The sequence below is a fragment of the Rhamphochromis sp. 'chilingali' genome, assembly GCF_963969265.1.
Source record: "Rhamphochromis sp. 'chilingali' genome assembly, chromosome: 19".
NCBI lineage: Eukaryota > Metazoa > Chordata > Actinopteri > Cichliformes > Cichlidae > Rhamphochromis > Rhamphochromis sp. 'chilingali'.
In genome coordinates, this window is record NC_137946.1 from 27,655,575 (window position 1) to 27,670,325 (window position 14,751).

The 14,751-nt window shown below is 40.5% G+C and overlaps 1 protein-coding gene across 1 annotated transcript in view; it reads left to right on the top strand.

The window, feature by feature from the left end:
• LOC308387666 (TLC domain-containing protein 3A-like) overlaps window positions 1-7,211 on the top strand; it is a 46,079-nt gene extending 38,868 nt beyond the window's left edge. Inside the window, exon 5 of the mRNA XM_080867869.1 lies at window positions 6,091-7,211. Coding sequence (XP_080723995.1) covers window positions 6,091-6,405 — 315 coding nt within the window. The 3' untranslated portion in view covers window positions 6,406-7,211. The remainder of the gene's footprint in view (window positions 1-6,090) is intronic.
• The last annotated feature ends 7,540 nt before the right edge of the window (window positions 7,212-14,751 follow it).

Genomic DNA, 14,751 nt, shown 5'->3' on the forward strand with positions numbered 1-14,751 from the left:
TGGTACACCTTCAATGATAATTGGTAATTCTATATTATATTTAAAATTACCAAAAAACATTGCTTTAGTTTTATTTATATTTAATGATAATTTATTTATGTCCATCCATTTTTTTATTAATTGTAGCTCCCTGTTTACAGTCATTACAAGATCAGTATAATCATCGCTACTGAAAAATATGTTGGTGTCATCTGCGAACAGTATGAGTTTAAGTACTTGAGAAACATCAAAAATATCATTTATGTATACATTGAAAAGTTTTGGTCCCAACACTGACCCTTGGGGAACACCACATGTAATACCAAGTTTCTCTGAATGGTAATGCCCTATGCTAACATATTGTTCCCGACCCGTTAGATAACTTTTTAACCAGTTACCAGCTTTCCCTCGAATACCATATCTTTCCAATTTATCCAATAAAATTGAGTGATTAATTGTGTCGAAGGCCTTTTTGAGATCAACAAAAATACCAACTGCATATTTATTTTTGTCCAGTGCATCAGTAATTTCTTCTACTGCCTCAATTATCGCCATTGAAGTGGTTCTTTGTGTTCTGAAACCATACTGACCAACATTTATTATTTGATGTTTTTCAAGGAATTTTTGTAATCTTGAATTAAAAAGTTTTTCTAGAATTTTTGAGAATTGAGGCAGTAGAGAAATAGGCCTATAATTGGTAAAACTATGTTTGTCATTACTTTTATATAGTGGTATTACTTTCGCAATTTTCATTTTTTTTGGAAAACAACCGGACTGAAATGATAAATTACAGATATATGTTAAGGGACTAGCAATATTCAGAATAACCTGTTTAACTACAGACATATTTATGTCGTGATAATCCATTGAAGACTTAGTTTTACATTCTAATGTGATATTTATTACTTCTTGCTCATTTGTAGCTGAGAGGAACAGTGAAAAGGGATTTGATTTTATATTGCTGATATTTTCATTTTTATGACACGGGATGTCCGCTGCTAGTTCAGGGCCAACATTTATGAAGAATTTATTGAACCCATCGACAATATTACTCATGTTGTGATTTTCACCATTTGCATCAGTAAAATATTCAGGATATGATGTTCCAGAAGATCCTTGTTTAATTAAGTTGTTTAACACATCCCAAGTTCCTTTTATATTGTTTTTATTTTCATATAATCTTCTTCTATAATAAAGTTGTTTGCTCGTTCTTATAATATCAGTCAATTTATTTCTATATGCTTTATATCTTTGTTCCACTTCTTTTGTTTTTACTTTGATAAACTGTTTATACAGATTGTTTTTCTTTTTGCAAGCATTAATAATTCCTTTTGTGAGCCAAGGACTTTTTATCTTTTTTTTCTTTGTCATGTGTTCATTTACAGGACAATGTTTATTGTACCACATAGTAAAAATATCTAGGAAATTGTCATAAGCCTTGTCCACATCTGACTCTTCATACACCGAACTCCAATCTTGTTGTGCTAAATCGAAATTGAAGGCATGAATTGCTTCTTCATTTATTGTTCGCTTTGCTATCATGATCTTGGTATCTATTTTTTTAAAATCACAGTCACACAAAGTAAAAACTGGTAAGTGGTCAGTTATATCACAGACAAGCAGGCCACTATTAATTTGGAAATCCATGACATTAGTAAAAATATTGTCAATAATAGTGGCGCTATGTGATGTTATTCTGCTTGGCTTTGTTATTGTTGGATATAGTGATAAGCTGTACATCGTGTCAGTAAAATCATCAATGGCTTTTAACCTTGTTGGGTTTAGTAAATCAATATTAAAGTCACCACAGATAAATAGTAATTTTTGGTTCACCGAAGCAAACGTTTTTTCTATCCATTCATTAAAAGTGTCAATACTTGAACTGGGTGTCCGATATATGCAACTTATTATAACATTTCTCTTTTTTTCATTCATGATCTCAATAGTCAAACATTCCAAAATTCCATCAATAGCCATAGACATAGTTGTTACAACATTATATTTTATAGAGTTATGAACATATATAGCAACCCCGCCGCCCGCCTTATTTAATCTATTCATGTATTTTAAATCATATCCATTCAAACAAAAATCTATTCCTTTATCGACATTGAACCAAGTTTCAGTGATGGCTATAATACTAAAGGGGCGAGAAAATTGTTGCAAATAGTCCTTAATGAAATCAAAATTAGAGTACATACTTCTGCTGTTAAAGTGAATTAATGAGAGCTTCCCGTCTAGGTTAATTTCTTTTTCATATTGTTCCTGAGTGAAATAATTACAATTTTTAACAAAAGTAGAGAGAAAGTTACTTCCAGAATCTATTTCTGGATCTATTATATTATGCTCCTTATATTCACAATCTAGATCAATTACTTTCTGTTGAAGAATTAATTTCAACATGTCCATGTCATTTCCTGGTGTAATTAGAGATGTTGGTGTATTTATCATTTGATTGTCATTAGAGTTATATATTACCTCGATACATTAGTGTCAGTTGTACTTGTCCAGATCCTCCATGTTCCTCACTATCAGTACTTTTGCCTCTTCTGGTGTCCCGTTTAGCTTAATGAAAATCTTACAGTTTGTTACCCATGTATGTTGTATTTTACCATTCTTCTTCAGTTGCCTTGCCTTCCTCGCGATGTCTGCGTTTTTTCGTGTCAGATGCTCATTAATGAAAACATCCGTGCCTTTCAGTTTGCGTCCTTGTTTCAGCACTGCGACCTTGTTCTTCTGATTGACAAATCTCATAACGACGGCCGGCGGTCTGTCACTCCTCCTGGGCAGTGAGTGACATGCTTCTATGTGCTCCAGGTCCATCTCTATCCCCTTGCTTTGGAGGAAGGACGCCACCTGTTGCTCCACCGAGCGGGTCTCCTCGTCGCTGGGCTCCCCGACGTTCCCGGCCACTGCGTGCGCGTACGAGCGCGGCTTGATTTTAATAACGCTGATGACCACGTCGTTCGTACGGGTGTACTGCTCCAGCTCATCCACCCGCCGCTCGAGATCCATGATCCGTCTGTCCTTTTCGGCATTTTGGAGGCGTAGCTGTTTTACGTCCTCCAGTAGCCCCAGAAGCAGCTCCTGCTGCGCCCTGACTGCTGCCACGTCTCCGCACAGCGCTCCGAGGGAGGTTTTAATGTCCTCAACCTCCTCTGGTGTTGGGCCTTTCTTGGGTGGCATACTGAAGCGAGAGCACGAGGCGGCCACCACGAGGGACCCGGAAGCGGAATTTCTGATGATGGCGCCTGGCTAGGCCTGCTGGCTGATGGAGGAGCCTGGCTGTGGCCTGCTGGCTGGGCCTGCTGGCTGATGGAGGAGCCTGGCTGTGGCCTGCTGGCTGGGCCTGCTGGCTGATGGTGGAGCCTGGCTGTGGCCTGCTGGCTGATGGTGGAGCCTGGCTGGGCCTGCTGGCTGATGGTGGAGCCTGGCTGTGGCCTTCTGGCTGATGGTAGAGCCTGGCTGATGGTGGAGCCTGGCTGTGGCCTGCTGGCTGATGGTGGAGCCTGGCTGTGGCCTGCTGGCTGATGGTGGAGCCTGGCTGTGGCCTGCTGGCTGATGGTGGAGCCAGGCTGTGGCCTGCTGGCTGATGGTGGAGCCAGGCTGTGGCCTGCTGGCTGATGGTGGAGCCAGGCTGTGGCCTGCTGGCTGATGGTGGAGCCAGGCTGTGGCCTGCTGGCTGATGGTGGAGCCAGGCTGTGGCCTGCTGGCTGATGGTGGAGCCAGGCTGTGGCCTGCTGGCTGGGCCTGCTGGCTGATGGTGGAGCCAGGCTGTGGCCTGCTGGCTGGGCCTGCTGGCTGATGGTGGAGCCAGGCTGTGGCCTGCTGGCTGGGCCTGCTGGCTGATGGTGGAGCCTGGCTGGGCCTGCTGGCTAATGGTGGAGCCTGGCTGGGCCTGCTGGCTGATGGTGGAGCCTGGCTGGGCCTGCTGGCTGATGGTGGAGCCTGGCTGTGGCCTGCTGGCTGGGCCTGCTGGCTTATGGTGGAGCCTGTCTGGACCTGCTGGCTGATGGTGGAGCCTGGCTGGGCATGAATATGAATATACATGAATATGCATAGGTTCATTAACATACGACGTCTACATACAAACAAAGAGTACCTTGCCTGTGTGTTGTGTAAGTGTGTGTGTGAGTGTGGGGTCAGAGTGTGACCCCATAAACAACTTCGCTAACCCTGCTGGTTTGGAAGTCCAACAGTTCATCTAAACAAAAGGCACTTAGACTAAAACTGACATAGCTACGTTTATCCTACCATAAAACAATAAGAGAAGGTAGACCTCTCCCATGCTCCCAGGATGTGGGCGTGAATGCCAGAGCACTCTGGAATGCACACCAAGCCTTTGCAGACTATTAAGGATCACACATATCACTACACAATCGATTATACACCTCTAAGCATATATGGTTAAATATTTCTAAGCATAAATGACAATAAGCAATACAAATCGAACAAAGAGTTTTTAAGTTCTCTGCTTTCAGGTCCTCTGCCAGACTGTTAACACCGTTTCAGTGTATTAGGGTACAAAAGTGAAGCATGAAATCCCACAAATAATTAATATGCATCACACCAAAATGCTGTTAATGTTACTGAGTAAAAAGTGTTGCATTGTTCAACTACAGTAACCTACTTGTGCACAGTTTGAAGCAACTTTTCTGGAGTCTCTCCCAGCTGTCCAAGGGCGAGAGGCAGGGTACTTCCTGGACACGTCTCCAGTCTAACACTGGACAATTAACAATTAAAGATGTCCCGATACAACTTTTTCCTTTTCAGATTCAGGTATCTGCCAGAGTTAAAGTAATCCTCACTGTGAGGCTCAAGGTAAATGGTACTTTACAAACTTAAGAAAATGAAATTCGCCAAGAATATAAATTCACTAAGCTATTAATTCCTTTGGGCTTCTGGAGACACCTGGGTGTCACACTGGTGAGGTGTTTGGGGCGTGTCCTACCAGGAGGAGGCCCGGGGCAAACACAGTACACCGTGGAGAGATTACGTGTGTCATCTGGTTTGAGAATGCCTCGGTGTCCCCAGCTCTACATGCACAGACTGACACATAAATGAAAACCTTCACAAATATATAAACAAACAGAAACCTCTGCTGAGCAGCTTGCTGGGCAGTGTTATAGCATTTTTATCACTTTAATTTTTGAATCAAACGGTTGACCTTTAAGGAGAGGTCAGAGGTCAAATAGGACATTTTAAACTCGATACACTACTTTCTAAATGTTGACAGTGCACACCACACTTGTATGAATCATAGTTTCTAAGTTATAAGGCTTTTTGGCCATTTTTGATCAATAAATCATGAAGTTAACCTTCAAGACATTTGCAGATGTAAGACATATTTTAATAGACTGTTAACATGACCCCTACTCTACACCCCTACAAAGATTTATCAGAATCCATTCAAAGCTACCACTTTTACAGGCAGAGTACCGAACATCCACCTGAAACCTAACCTCCTTGGGGGAGGCCATAAAAGCCACTGATATAGTCAGTTAAGTAGCTCCAAGCTGCTGTCGCTTTGCTGTTACCTTCCTCCATGTTACGTTAGCCCTCCCTGCTAATGACTGCTGCTGATGTGTGATAATAATAATAATGGATTGGATTTATATAGCGCTTTTCAAGGCACCCAAAGCGCTTTACAATTCCACTGTTCATTCACACACTGGTGGAGGCAGCTACCCTGGGATAGACTGACAGAAGTGAGGCTGCCATATCGCGCCATCGGCCCCTCTGGCCAACACCAGCAGGTGGCCGCCTGCGAAGTCATAAAGCGACTGAAATGAACGGATCAGGTGTGGATCAGCTCGTTGTCACTAAGCTTTGTGAGTCAGGATCAGACCGCCACATCAGATCAGTGCGTCTCCAGTTAGAAATGCCTGTTAACCTGACATGCATGTCTTTGGACTGTGGGAGGAAGTTGGGGTAATCTCTAATAGATCTCTGGCCTCACATTGGAGTACAGGTCTGCTTTTTACAGACCCAAATGTATATGTGTGGATGAGTCATCAAAAACAGTTGTAGTTTGGAAAATGTGTTTTCGCTGTGCTCTCTGAACGCATCTCTTCATCTGCAATTCCCTTTTTTCTCTTTTCTCTCCTCCAGCTCAGCCTCCAGGACTCCTGGCTGCACAAGCTCAATGGCGGGATGGTCCTCTTCACCTTCTTCATGTGCCGCATCGCCCTCTTCCCGTTCATGTACTGGATGTACGGCCGTCACTACAGCATCCCTCTCTACAGCGTGCCCTTCCACCTGCCGCTGTCTGCCAACCTGGGCAACTCGTGCATCTTGGCGCCGCAGGTCTACTGGTTCGTCCTGCTGTGCCGAAAGGGCTACCGTCTTTACCAGCGCAGCCGCAGCCCAGCCTCGTCTCCCACGGCCGACACCGCCGCTGTCACTGACAGTTCAAAAGATGATTGATACACGGACCACGACCGCTTGCTCTAGCCACACACTCAGCTACTAACACTCAGCCCAACCATCGTACTGTAGTACACCAGGACTGCCTGCTCTCGTTCCACAACTCCCGGGCATTTTCCGCACACTTCAACCAACTCCTCTGCCTACGTGGACCTCTCCACCTCCAATCTAACTCTACTACTGAAGTTTAGTGATTTTAATTTTTTTGGGATGTGACTCTGACCTGGATCTCGCTGAAGTGCTTCACTGTGTCTGAATACATTTACAGCACTGAAAAAAGAAGAAGGAAAAAAAAAAAGATCATGTTTGCTGCACTGCAAGTGAAATGTGGAGCAAACGTACCAGAAACTAAAGAGGAGATACGATCCTTACTCCTACTGTTTACAGCTGCTGATTGGAAAGTCCTGTTACAGTGTATGTTTGTGGGTGTTATGGCTGGTTTTCATTTAAGAGTAACATGTCAGATAGTTGGATTTCTTTTCAGATCATTTTATTTGTCACGCTGGTGACAAGGATTGGGGCCTGTGGTGGGCGGCATGGAAGTTCAGGCAGTATTAGCAGAGATAGGAAATGAGGAATACGCGTCACCAAGCAGTTACATCGTTACCTGGTTAATGTGATAGCCTCTGACTTTTCACCAGTTTCTCATAGTGCACGCAATTACCTACACTCTTATTTTCATCAGTGTTTCCACCCTTCATTTTCAGGTTTATAGTTTTCCATTATCTGTAGGGAACTATTTTTGACACCATGATTGATTAAGAAATGGCCTCTCTCACACAGGGTTTTTTTTTTTTTTTTTTTTTTTTTAATAAAGAAAACAGTAATATTGTAATGTCTTGCCCTGAAATAATTTTTTCTTAGGTGTGAAGTTCAGCTCCTAGGCAGATAAAATTAAAAAAAAAAAATCATACCTGGTTTAAATTTGGTCGAGGTCATCTTCTCATGGAGTTTTTCCTAAATTTAAATTCTGGATACTTCTACTTGTTCCTCCTCGATGTGTGGTGGCTCTCCTGCAGTGGATCCAAACTGTAACTGCTTAACTTTTGTTTTGTATTCTCAGTTAAAATGGGGAGCATCGACCACATAAGTGACGCCAGCACTAAAGTACCACACCGTCTTTAATTGGCCACCAGGAGACGACTTTCCTGGGTGCAGAAAGACTTGGAGGGAGGGATTAGCCCTCACCTCACTTTCTCTTCGACCGCAATGCTTTCCTGACGACTTTATGGGCTCAAGCGCTAGTTTCAGGGTCAAATTTTATAGTCAATCTAAGGGCCTGAAAGAAGGATTATCCAGGATGTGATCACTTGCTCCGCTGCTCTCTCATCACATCTGGTTTTAAAATACCAAGATTGCGACAGCAGGAGCTCTCAGCTTGTAGCTTGATAATTTTGTGACGCGAGGGTTGGCTGTGGGGGGTGAAAAGGGGTAGACGGGAGAGGAAGTAAAACAGGAAATAACCAAATGAGAGGTAAACAAGAACTTTAAAAAAAATGGGTTCAAACTAAGGATCCTTTTGGGACATTTTTCCCTTGTTGCTACACATCCTGCTCTTCTCACCAGTTATGATTCTTGACACAAAAGTTGGATCAATTCAAAAGAAAACCTGACGTTTGTTCACCTTGAGGTTGACGGTAAGGTGTGAGTGGACAGGAAAGGACTTCCAGTGAGTGATTAAAAAAAAAAAAAAAAAAATAGAAACAAGCCCCAACCGAGGTGAACAGTAAGATTAGACCAGTGAACTTTATGCCAGGTATGGTTTCTTTGGGGGGTGGGGGCTTCTGTTCAATGCTTCTGTTTTTTGCCTCTAAACGTCACTCAGTCCAGTCTGATGGCGTGATGTGGAAGGTACCATGAGGCCCGGTGAAGGTCAAGCAGCTCCCAGCTGAACTCAGGGGCAAGGTCAGAGTGATAAATGGAGGGGTGTGGCTCATCGGGCCAAACAAACCACAAATAATCAAACAAATACTTCAGATTATTTATATGCACTTGTGTATCAGGGGTTGCACTCATCACATAGGGGTTTTTAGAGTTACATTAACTATCACTTAAATTAAATATATATCTTGACTAGAATAGAGAGGATCATTTTATTGTGCAAAATTCCAGTTATTATGAAAGAAATGAAACTTCTTACGAATTAATCAAATCAGAAAACAAAGAATTCTGCGTATTATGCATTAAATGTCCTTTTTTTTGTTTCCTGTAAATTCAGTCTATGCAAAACAAATGTTGGTGCATGTATAACTGAACTAACATCAGGTCATATCAAGCTCACCCATCCCTCATATGATGTGCTCTTTGCACAGTTTTCTAGGAATCTGTGTTTATCTCTGCTCTACATTTCAGTCTTATTACTGAGTCTTAGTTTTAATTTTTTTATTTATTTATAATTGCGTAACGATTAAAAATAACTTCATATTCATTGTTAGTTTGTTTTAGTGCACATGGACACATTAGAGCTGAATCAAAACTCACTAAAAATCCATTTAAATGGAACGTCGCGCAGCTTACAGCTAACAGGCATGAAGCAAACCGCCTTATGTTAATCCAGAGTTTTTGTGTCTTTGCTTAAAAATCTAAATTGTTGTCTCCCTCTTTTTGGCAGCTTCCGCCAAGCTGTTGTATAAATGATAAAACATAATGTAACAGTAGTACAAGTTGGAGCACAGAAAGCTTCTGAACTCTTTTGCCCAGATTATTGATGGGATCAAAGTGACTGCTCGTGTTAGAAACACATTCTGCATGACAGCTCAAATATTTTCCCTCTGTGAGTCTGATCATCACAACTTGTTGTGAAGGGGGGAGTTAAAGAAGAAGCCTGTTAGCTGAGCAGCAGTTTGGGTAAGAGGAGGCGAGCCGGGCAGCTGAATGATGGGCTTGTTTGTCGAGGTTGGCTGGAGTGCGTCAGGGTGCTTTTGTTACTGCAAACATTCCTCGCTCTTTGTGTTGCTTTTCTGCATCTTTCAGCTGAATTTCTCCCACTTTCTCTTTTGATGATTCTAATAGTATTAAAGGAATTACGATATCAGTTTATCAGCTGTTTTTTTGTTTTTTTTTTTTACATACATGTAGAGGGTTTAAACATTCTCCAAATCCCAAAAAAATCAGATCCATCCCCAGTTAAGGCAGTGAGTCTGGGCTACCTTAACTCTATGCAAGTAAAACCACGCTTCTCAGCATGTATTTACACACAAGGTGTTTATATTCATGCTAAAGACAGAACTACAGTTCAGAATTGTGAATGTTTTTATCCCAGATTCAGGTTTCAGAACTTTACAACTCTCACGCACAAAAAAATGGAGTGCATCTAGTCTCTTACACTGCAAGGAGGTGTTAATAATAGGACGTTGTTGTTTCAGCACCCTACGCTGAAGAAGACGCGTCTCAGTGGACTATCTTCTTCCCCACTTAAATGTCCTCAGTGTCTGGTCTGCTTCTGGGATGACCTCTGAGATTGAGATTAATAAACTGGGCTTGAGTCTAACAGCTGGTTTAAAGTCTCCACTTTCACTGCAGTTATAATCAATAAGTTCCACTCTACTTAAAGTTACTGTCCCACTGTTTCTGCTCCTTTCATTTATTTTAACTCAGCCCCATCTCTTGGTTTTCTGTGAAGCTAGCGGAGCAGAATGAGCCCTCACCTCTTCTCTGCCGCCCTCTGCTGTCAGGCCCATCCATTGCTTGTCCACTCTGAAGGCTGTGCAGTTGAGATTAAATATCTCAAGTCTTCAGCCAGCGTGACCTCACCCTCCGCGAAATGTAGCGGAAAAAACTGACAGGTACATTTGTTTTCTTGTGTTTGGAGGAGGGGACGGAACAGAAAGAATTTGCTGTGGGAAAGTGTGTGCTTTTTTTTGTTTGTTTGGGGTTTTTGTGTGATACCCTAAAGTTGAGCCTGTCTTCATAGCTTGCATAAATGCCATCTTGTTGACTTTTTCCTAAGAGGACTTTTAGAAGATTGTTCTGAAGCTTTTTTTTTTGGCCTGGATTTGGCCTCTCTGCTAACAGGATGTTGAAGTTTAGTGGCTTCACTAATAAAATTCAGTCTTAGTTTTGAAAGCGTGGGAAAGATGTTTTAAAATGTTAAAAAATTAAAATATATAAACATTCCAGTATCCTTATATAAAACTGACCCCAATTTCAAAACCTCAAATCCTTTAACCGTTTTTCATCCCCTATTGGCTCATTTATTTTTGTTTTTTCATAGCCAGGTGACAACAAGCCACATTACTTTCATTGCTTGAGAGCATCACTGCCACATGAAATCATGAGTAGTTTAAATGCATATCTTTCTACATCTATCACTAAGTACGCTCTGATTATAGAAGACCATGAATTCATCCTCTTTGCTCAGGGTTTGATGAACTTGTTAGGAAACCGTGTGTGTAATGTCGAGGTTTACTGTAAGATGACGAAGCTATGAGACTGATTCTGAAGAGGATCACAGTGTGCTGTTTATTTGTGATATATGTGATATTTTTCAAAGCATCAGTTTTCCTTTCAGATTTTTCTCATATTTATGCCTCCTGACATGGCTTGTGATAGTTCAGCTTCTAAGGGTTGGTAAACCAAAGACTGATTGCAGTAACTATAGTCAGATTCTTTTCAGTCTTGTCTTAATGGCTTAAAGTTACCCACATGTCACCCCAACTAAAAACCTAACTAACCTCCCATTTTGTTGTCCTCTCTATAAGCTCACCAACACTGGGATGTACTGGAGGAAAGCCTCTGCGTTCACACAAAGTGGACAGAAGTTTGGGATCAGTTTGTTAATTAAGGGAAAAGCTAATTTTTAGCTCCATAGTTTTATTCATGGGCTCCACCATAGTAGCTTTGCATGATTCACGGTTCAAAATCATCCTTGTTCTGTAACATTCAAGGGTAAATTTAAAAAAAAAAATGTCTGAACGACATTTAACATGAGCACCATTGTTATGACAGAAAATCAGGAAAAGCACAATTGACCCCCATTAGTCATAAATTATTAATTATGTTTAATAGATGCCTCCTACCAGGTGCAATCTGCTTGAAATCAAAGTGGTTATCCCCGAGTTAAGGGTATTGCATGCCTAACCTCTGGGCAAAATTCAGTGCAATCACCAGGCATTGCTTTAATAATTCTACTTCAGTGTAACTGCAAGGTTTTTATCATTTTAATCTCCTTGATAATTACATAAGCAAGACGTTTCTGTTCATCAAACTAGACACTGATGTACTTGTCCTCTTGCTTTCCCACAACTTTTTCACTGTTTCTGTTCTGTTCAAGGCAGCTTTTTTCAGCTTTTCTGTTTTATACAAACTGTGAATCAATTGACTCTTGAGGTGTTTCAGAAGAAAGCTATTTCTCTTTGGCTGTTTTGCGACTGCAGCCTAAAGATTCTCAACAAAGGTACTTTGTTTCAAAGACAAAAGCATTTTGAAGTGACCCTAGACCTTTTGGGAGCAATGTGCTTTATCTTTTTAGCACAGTGGCTGAAAAGTCATTGCTAATGTTATGTTTGGACGCATTAATACGAAAATCATATTAACTTCTTATATGTAAGGTTGTATTTTAACCTTGGAACACCTGTTCTATGGTTAAACTGGGAATATGGTCATTTAATCCACCTTTGAACAACACTGGATCCATTGGACCAGGCTAATGCTAGCATAGGCTAACACTCGTCTAAGCTAGTGGTAGCATAGGCTAATACCAGTATAGTGCGTTCTATTGTCTTGGAAGTCTGAGCTGGGAGTGATGTCATTTCCAGTAGTAAAGTCATAACAGCAAGAAAAAAAAAGGATTTGTGTTGCTCCTTGGTAAGGTAGAATCATGCTTCAATAGCAATACAGGGAAATGTACCACTGCTGTACTTGCATGCATACAGTTTGAGCAGTGCTCTGCATATGATTTATTTAGTGGCAGTGCACATTAAAAGTTTCATAGTTTTATCACTTTTTACATTCCCCTGGATAAAGTCAGCCCTGTTGGGGCTGCTCAGACTTTTCAAGTTGATAATGTGATGTCAGGGTGCTGTGGCCAGCTGAAAATTCTGACTTCTAATTTTAAAGTACAATGGAATGCACTATAAGCTGGTGGCAGCAGATGGTAAGCATGATTTCAAGTTAATATACACAAACACTGCTATAAAATAATGCTAGCATAAGCCGTTGTATGCTAGGGGTAGCATAGCTTAACACTAGCATAGGCTAATGCTTTTTTAAAGTAATGCTAGCATAAACCACTATAAGCTAGTAATAGCATAGGCAAATACTGGCTTAGGCTAATGTTCTTATGCTAGCATAAGCCAGTGTTGATAAAAGCTAACAAAGTCCTACATAATGCTGAGTAATAGCTGCCTTTTTCTTTTTTTTTTTAAATGTTGTTGTTAGAGACAGAATACTCCATGTTAATCATTTAACATACACAACAGTGCTATAATATTGAGTGGCTGTAGACTGTGAGTGATTGAAGCTTCAAGTTAGCCCTTAAATGTCTTTTCGCAAACTGTTAAGTTTCCATGCTAATAATTTAGCTTTGGCTACTAATTTGTTATTTAAAGAGAGAATTTAGCGGCCAATTTCTATGTTCCTGTCATGTTTATGTTATTTAAAGGTCAAAGTTGTGGATTCTTGAAATACAAATGAGGACAGTGGGGTCTCTTCAGGTCTTGTGACAGAGGATGTGGTAGTTTGCTGCTTTCTATAGTCTCACATATCCATATATCAGGTTTAAACCTTCTGTTTCTGATTGGAGCTGGAGGAGGTTTAAAATAAACTGTTGGTTTAAAAGCTACGATGGGTTTTTAAATTCTAACCAAATATTCTCGTCAATTTAGATGAAGATTATGTGTGCTGGATTTGGGAGTAAATTTAACATTAGAAAACAATATTTTGCTGTTTCTTCTGATGAGATGTCAATAAAATATATTTAACCATAAAGATACTGAACGGGTTAGAATATTGAGCACTGCAAAAAGGAAAACTGTGTTGCTGGTACTGATTTTGATCTGTGGACAGTGAACCAAACCTGGTCTCCAGTGCCTTGTGAAAAATCTATTTGTGACACCCATAAAAACTCAGTTAAAAAAAGAGCTAAGATGGCAGGCAGTGTTTACAGGTTGTGGCTGTATTTGTCATGTTTGTTGTTGTCATCCTCAAAGAGAAATTATATTTCAGTTTTTTTTGGTCTTCACAGCAATCATTAAGACATATCTAATAGAAGCAAGATTTCAGAAGGTATAAAGTTGGCCTGTGATGCTCGTCTGTATTTCTATTCTTATGTTTTTCTCAAGTTACTTTGCATGATTCAGGGTTCAAAATAATTAGTATATGCTGTATACTTGGCTCTTGAGCAGTGATACTTCCTGCCCCTTAAAATGAACTTTTCCCCTCCCACAAGTGGGTGGGGCTTCTTTACTTACCATATTAGGGATGTCCACCAATGAGATCATACACAGCCAGGTGTGGAAAAAAAACATTTTAAAACCAAATGTTTAAAGCAAAACTGATCCTGTTATACATAATTATTCAAACTTTGATCATGTTAAGAGCAAAGAAAATAGATGACAGAAAATATGGAAGAGCATACTTTAAACAATCTGAAACAAACCACCACACGTATATAGACATGTCTTCAGTACACTTTATTTGATCCTGCTGAAATTATGGCATTTATGTAATAAATATTCTAATATTTTGCATTTTATAGTATTTCATTAGTACTTGAACCATTCAAATGTCTCTCATAGGCTTAAGTTTGTTTGCAGTGTTTTCATCGATTTAGCGAGCTGTGTCTGTTTTAGAAGTTTGGATTGAAATCTTTCTGTCCATATCACTGGCCCTTCCTGATTGACTTAAATGCAGCACTTTCACAACCTTTAACACTTCCTGCCCTGCATTATTTTTGATAACATTCTAATTTTTCATACATGTATATCAGGATTGATGTATCTGTCCTTTCTTTTTTGTAGTGTGACCGTTCGTTTTTTTGTTTTTTTTGGGGGGGGGGGGGGGGGGTTGAGGACATTTCCTATCTGAAAATGAGACTGGAGTGTTTTATGAGATAATATGAGGAGTCATGTATTGTTGCAGCTTGTGAATTCAGAGCACCCCTTTAAAATTCAATAAATTTGATTTGGTAGACTGTTTTGAACAAGTCTCTGCTTTATTTTTTTATTTATTGGACATTACTTCTGCCCATTCTTGGTTATGTTGTTGTAGTGTAAAATTATGGCCACCCAGAGGTGCTGCTGGCTCAAGCTGAGCTGCTGGAGTTGCACTGTAGAGGCTACATTAAGGCATTAAAGCTGGACTTCTTTAAAATAAAGCATATTTTATATGCTTCTTTACATGTGGGGG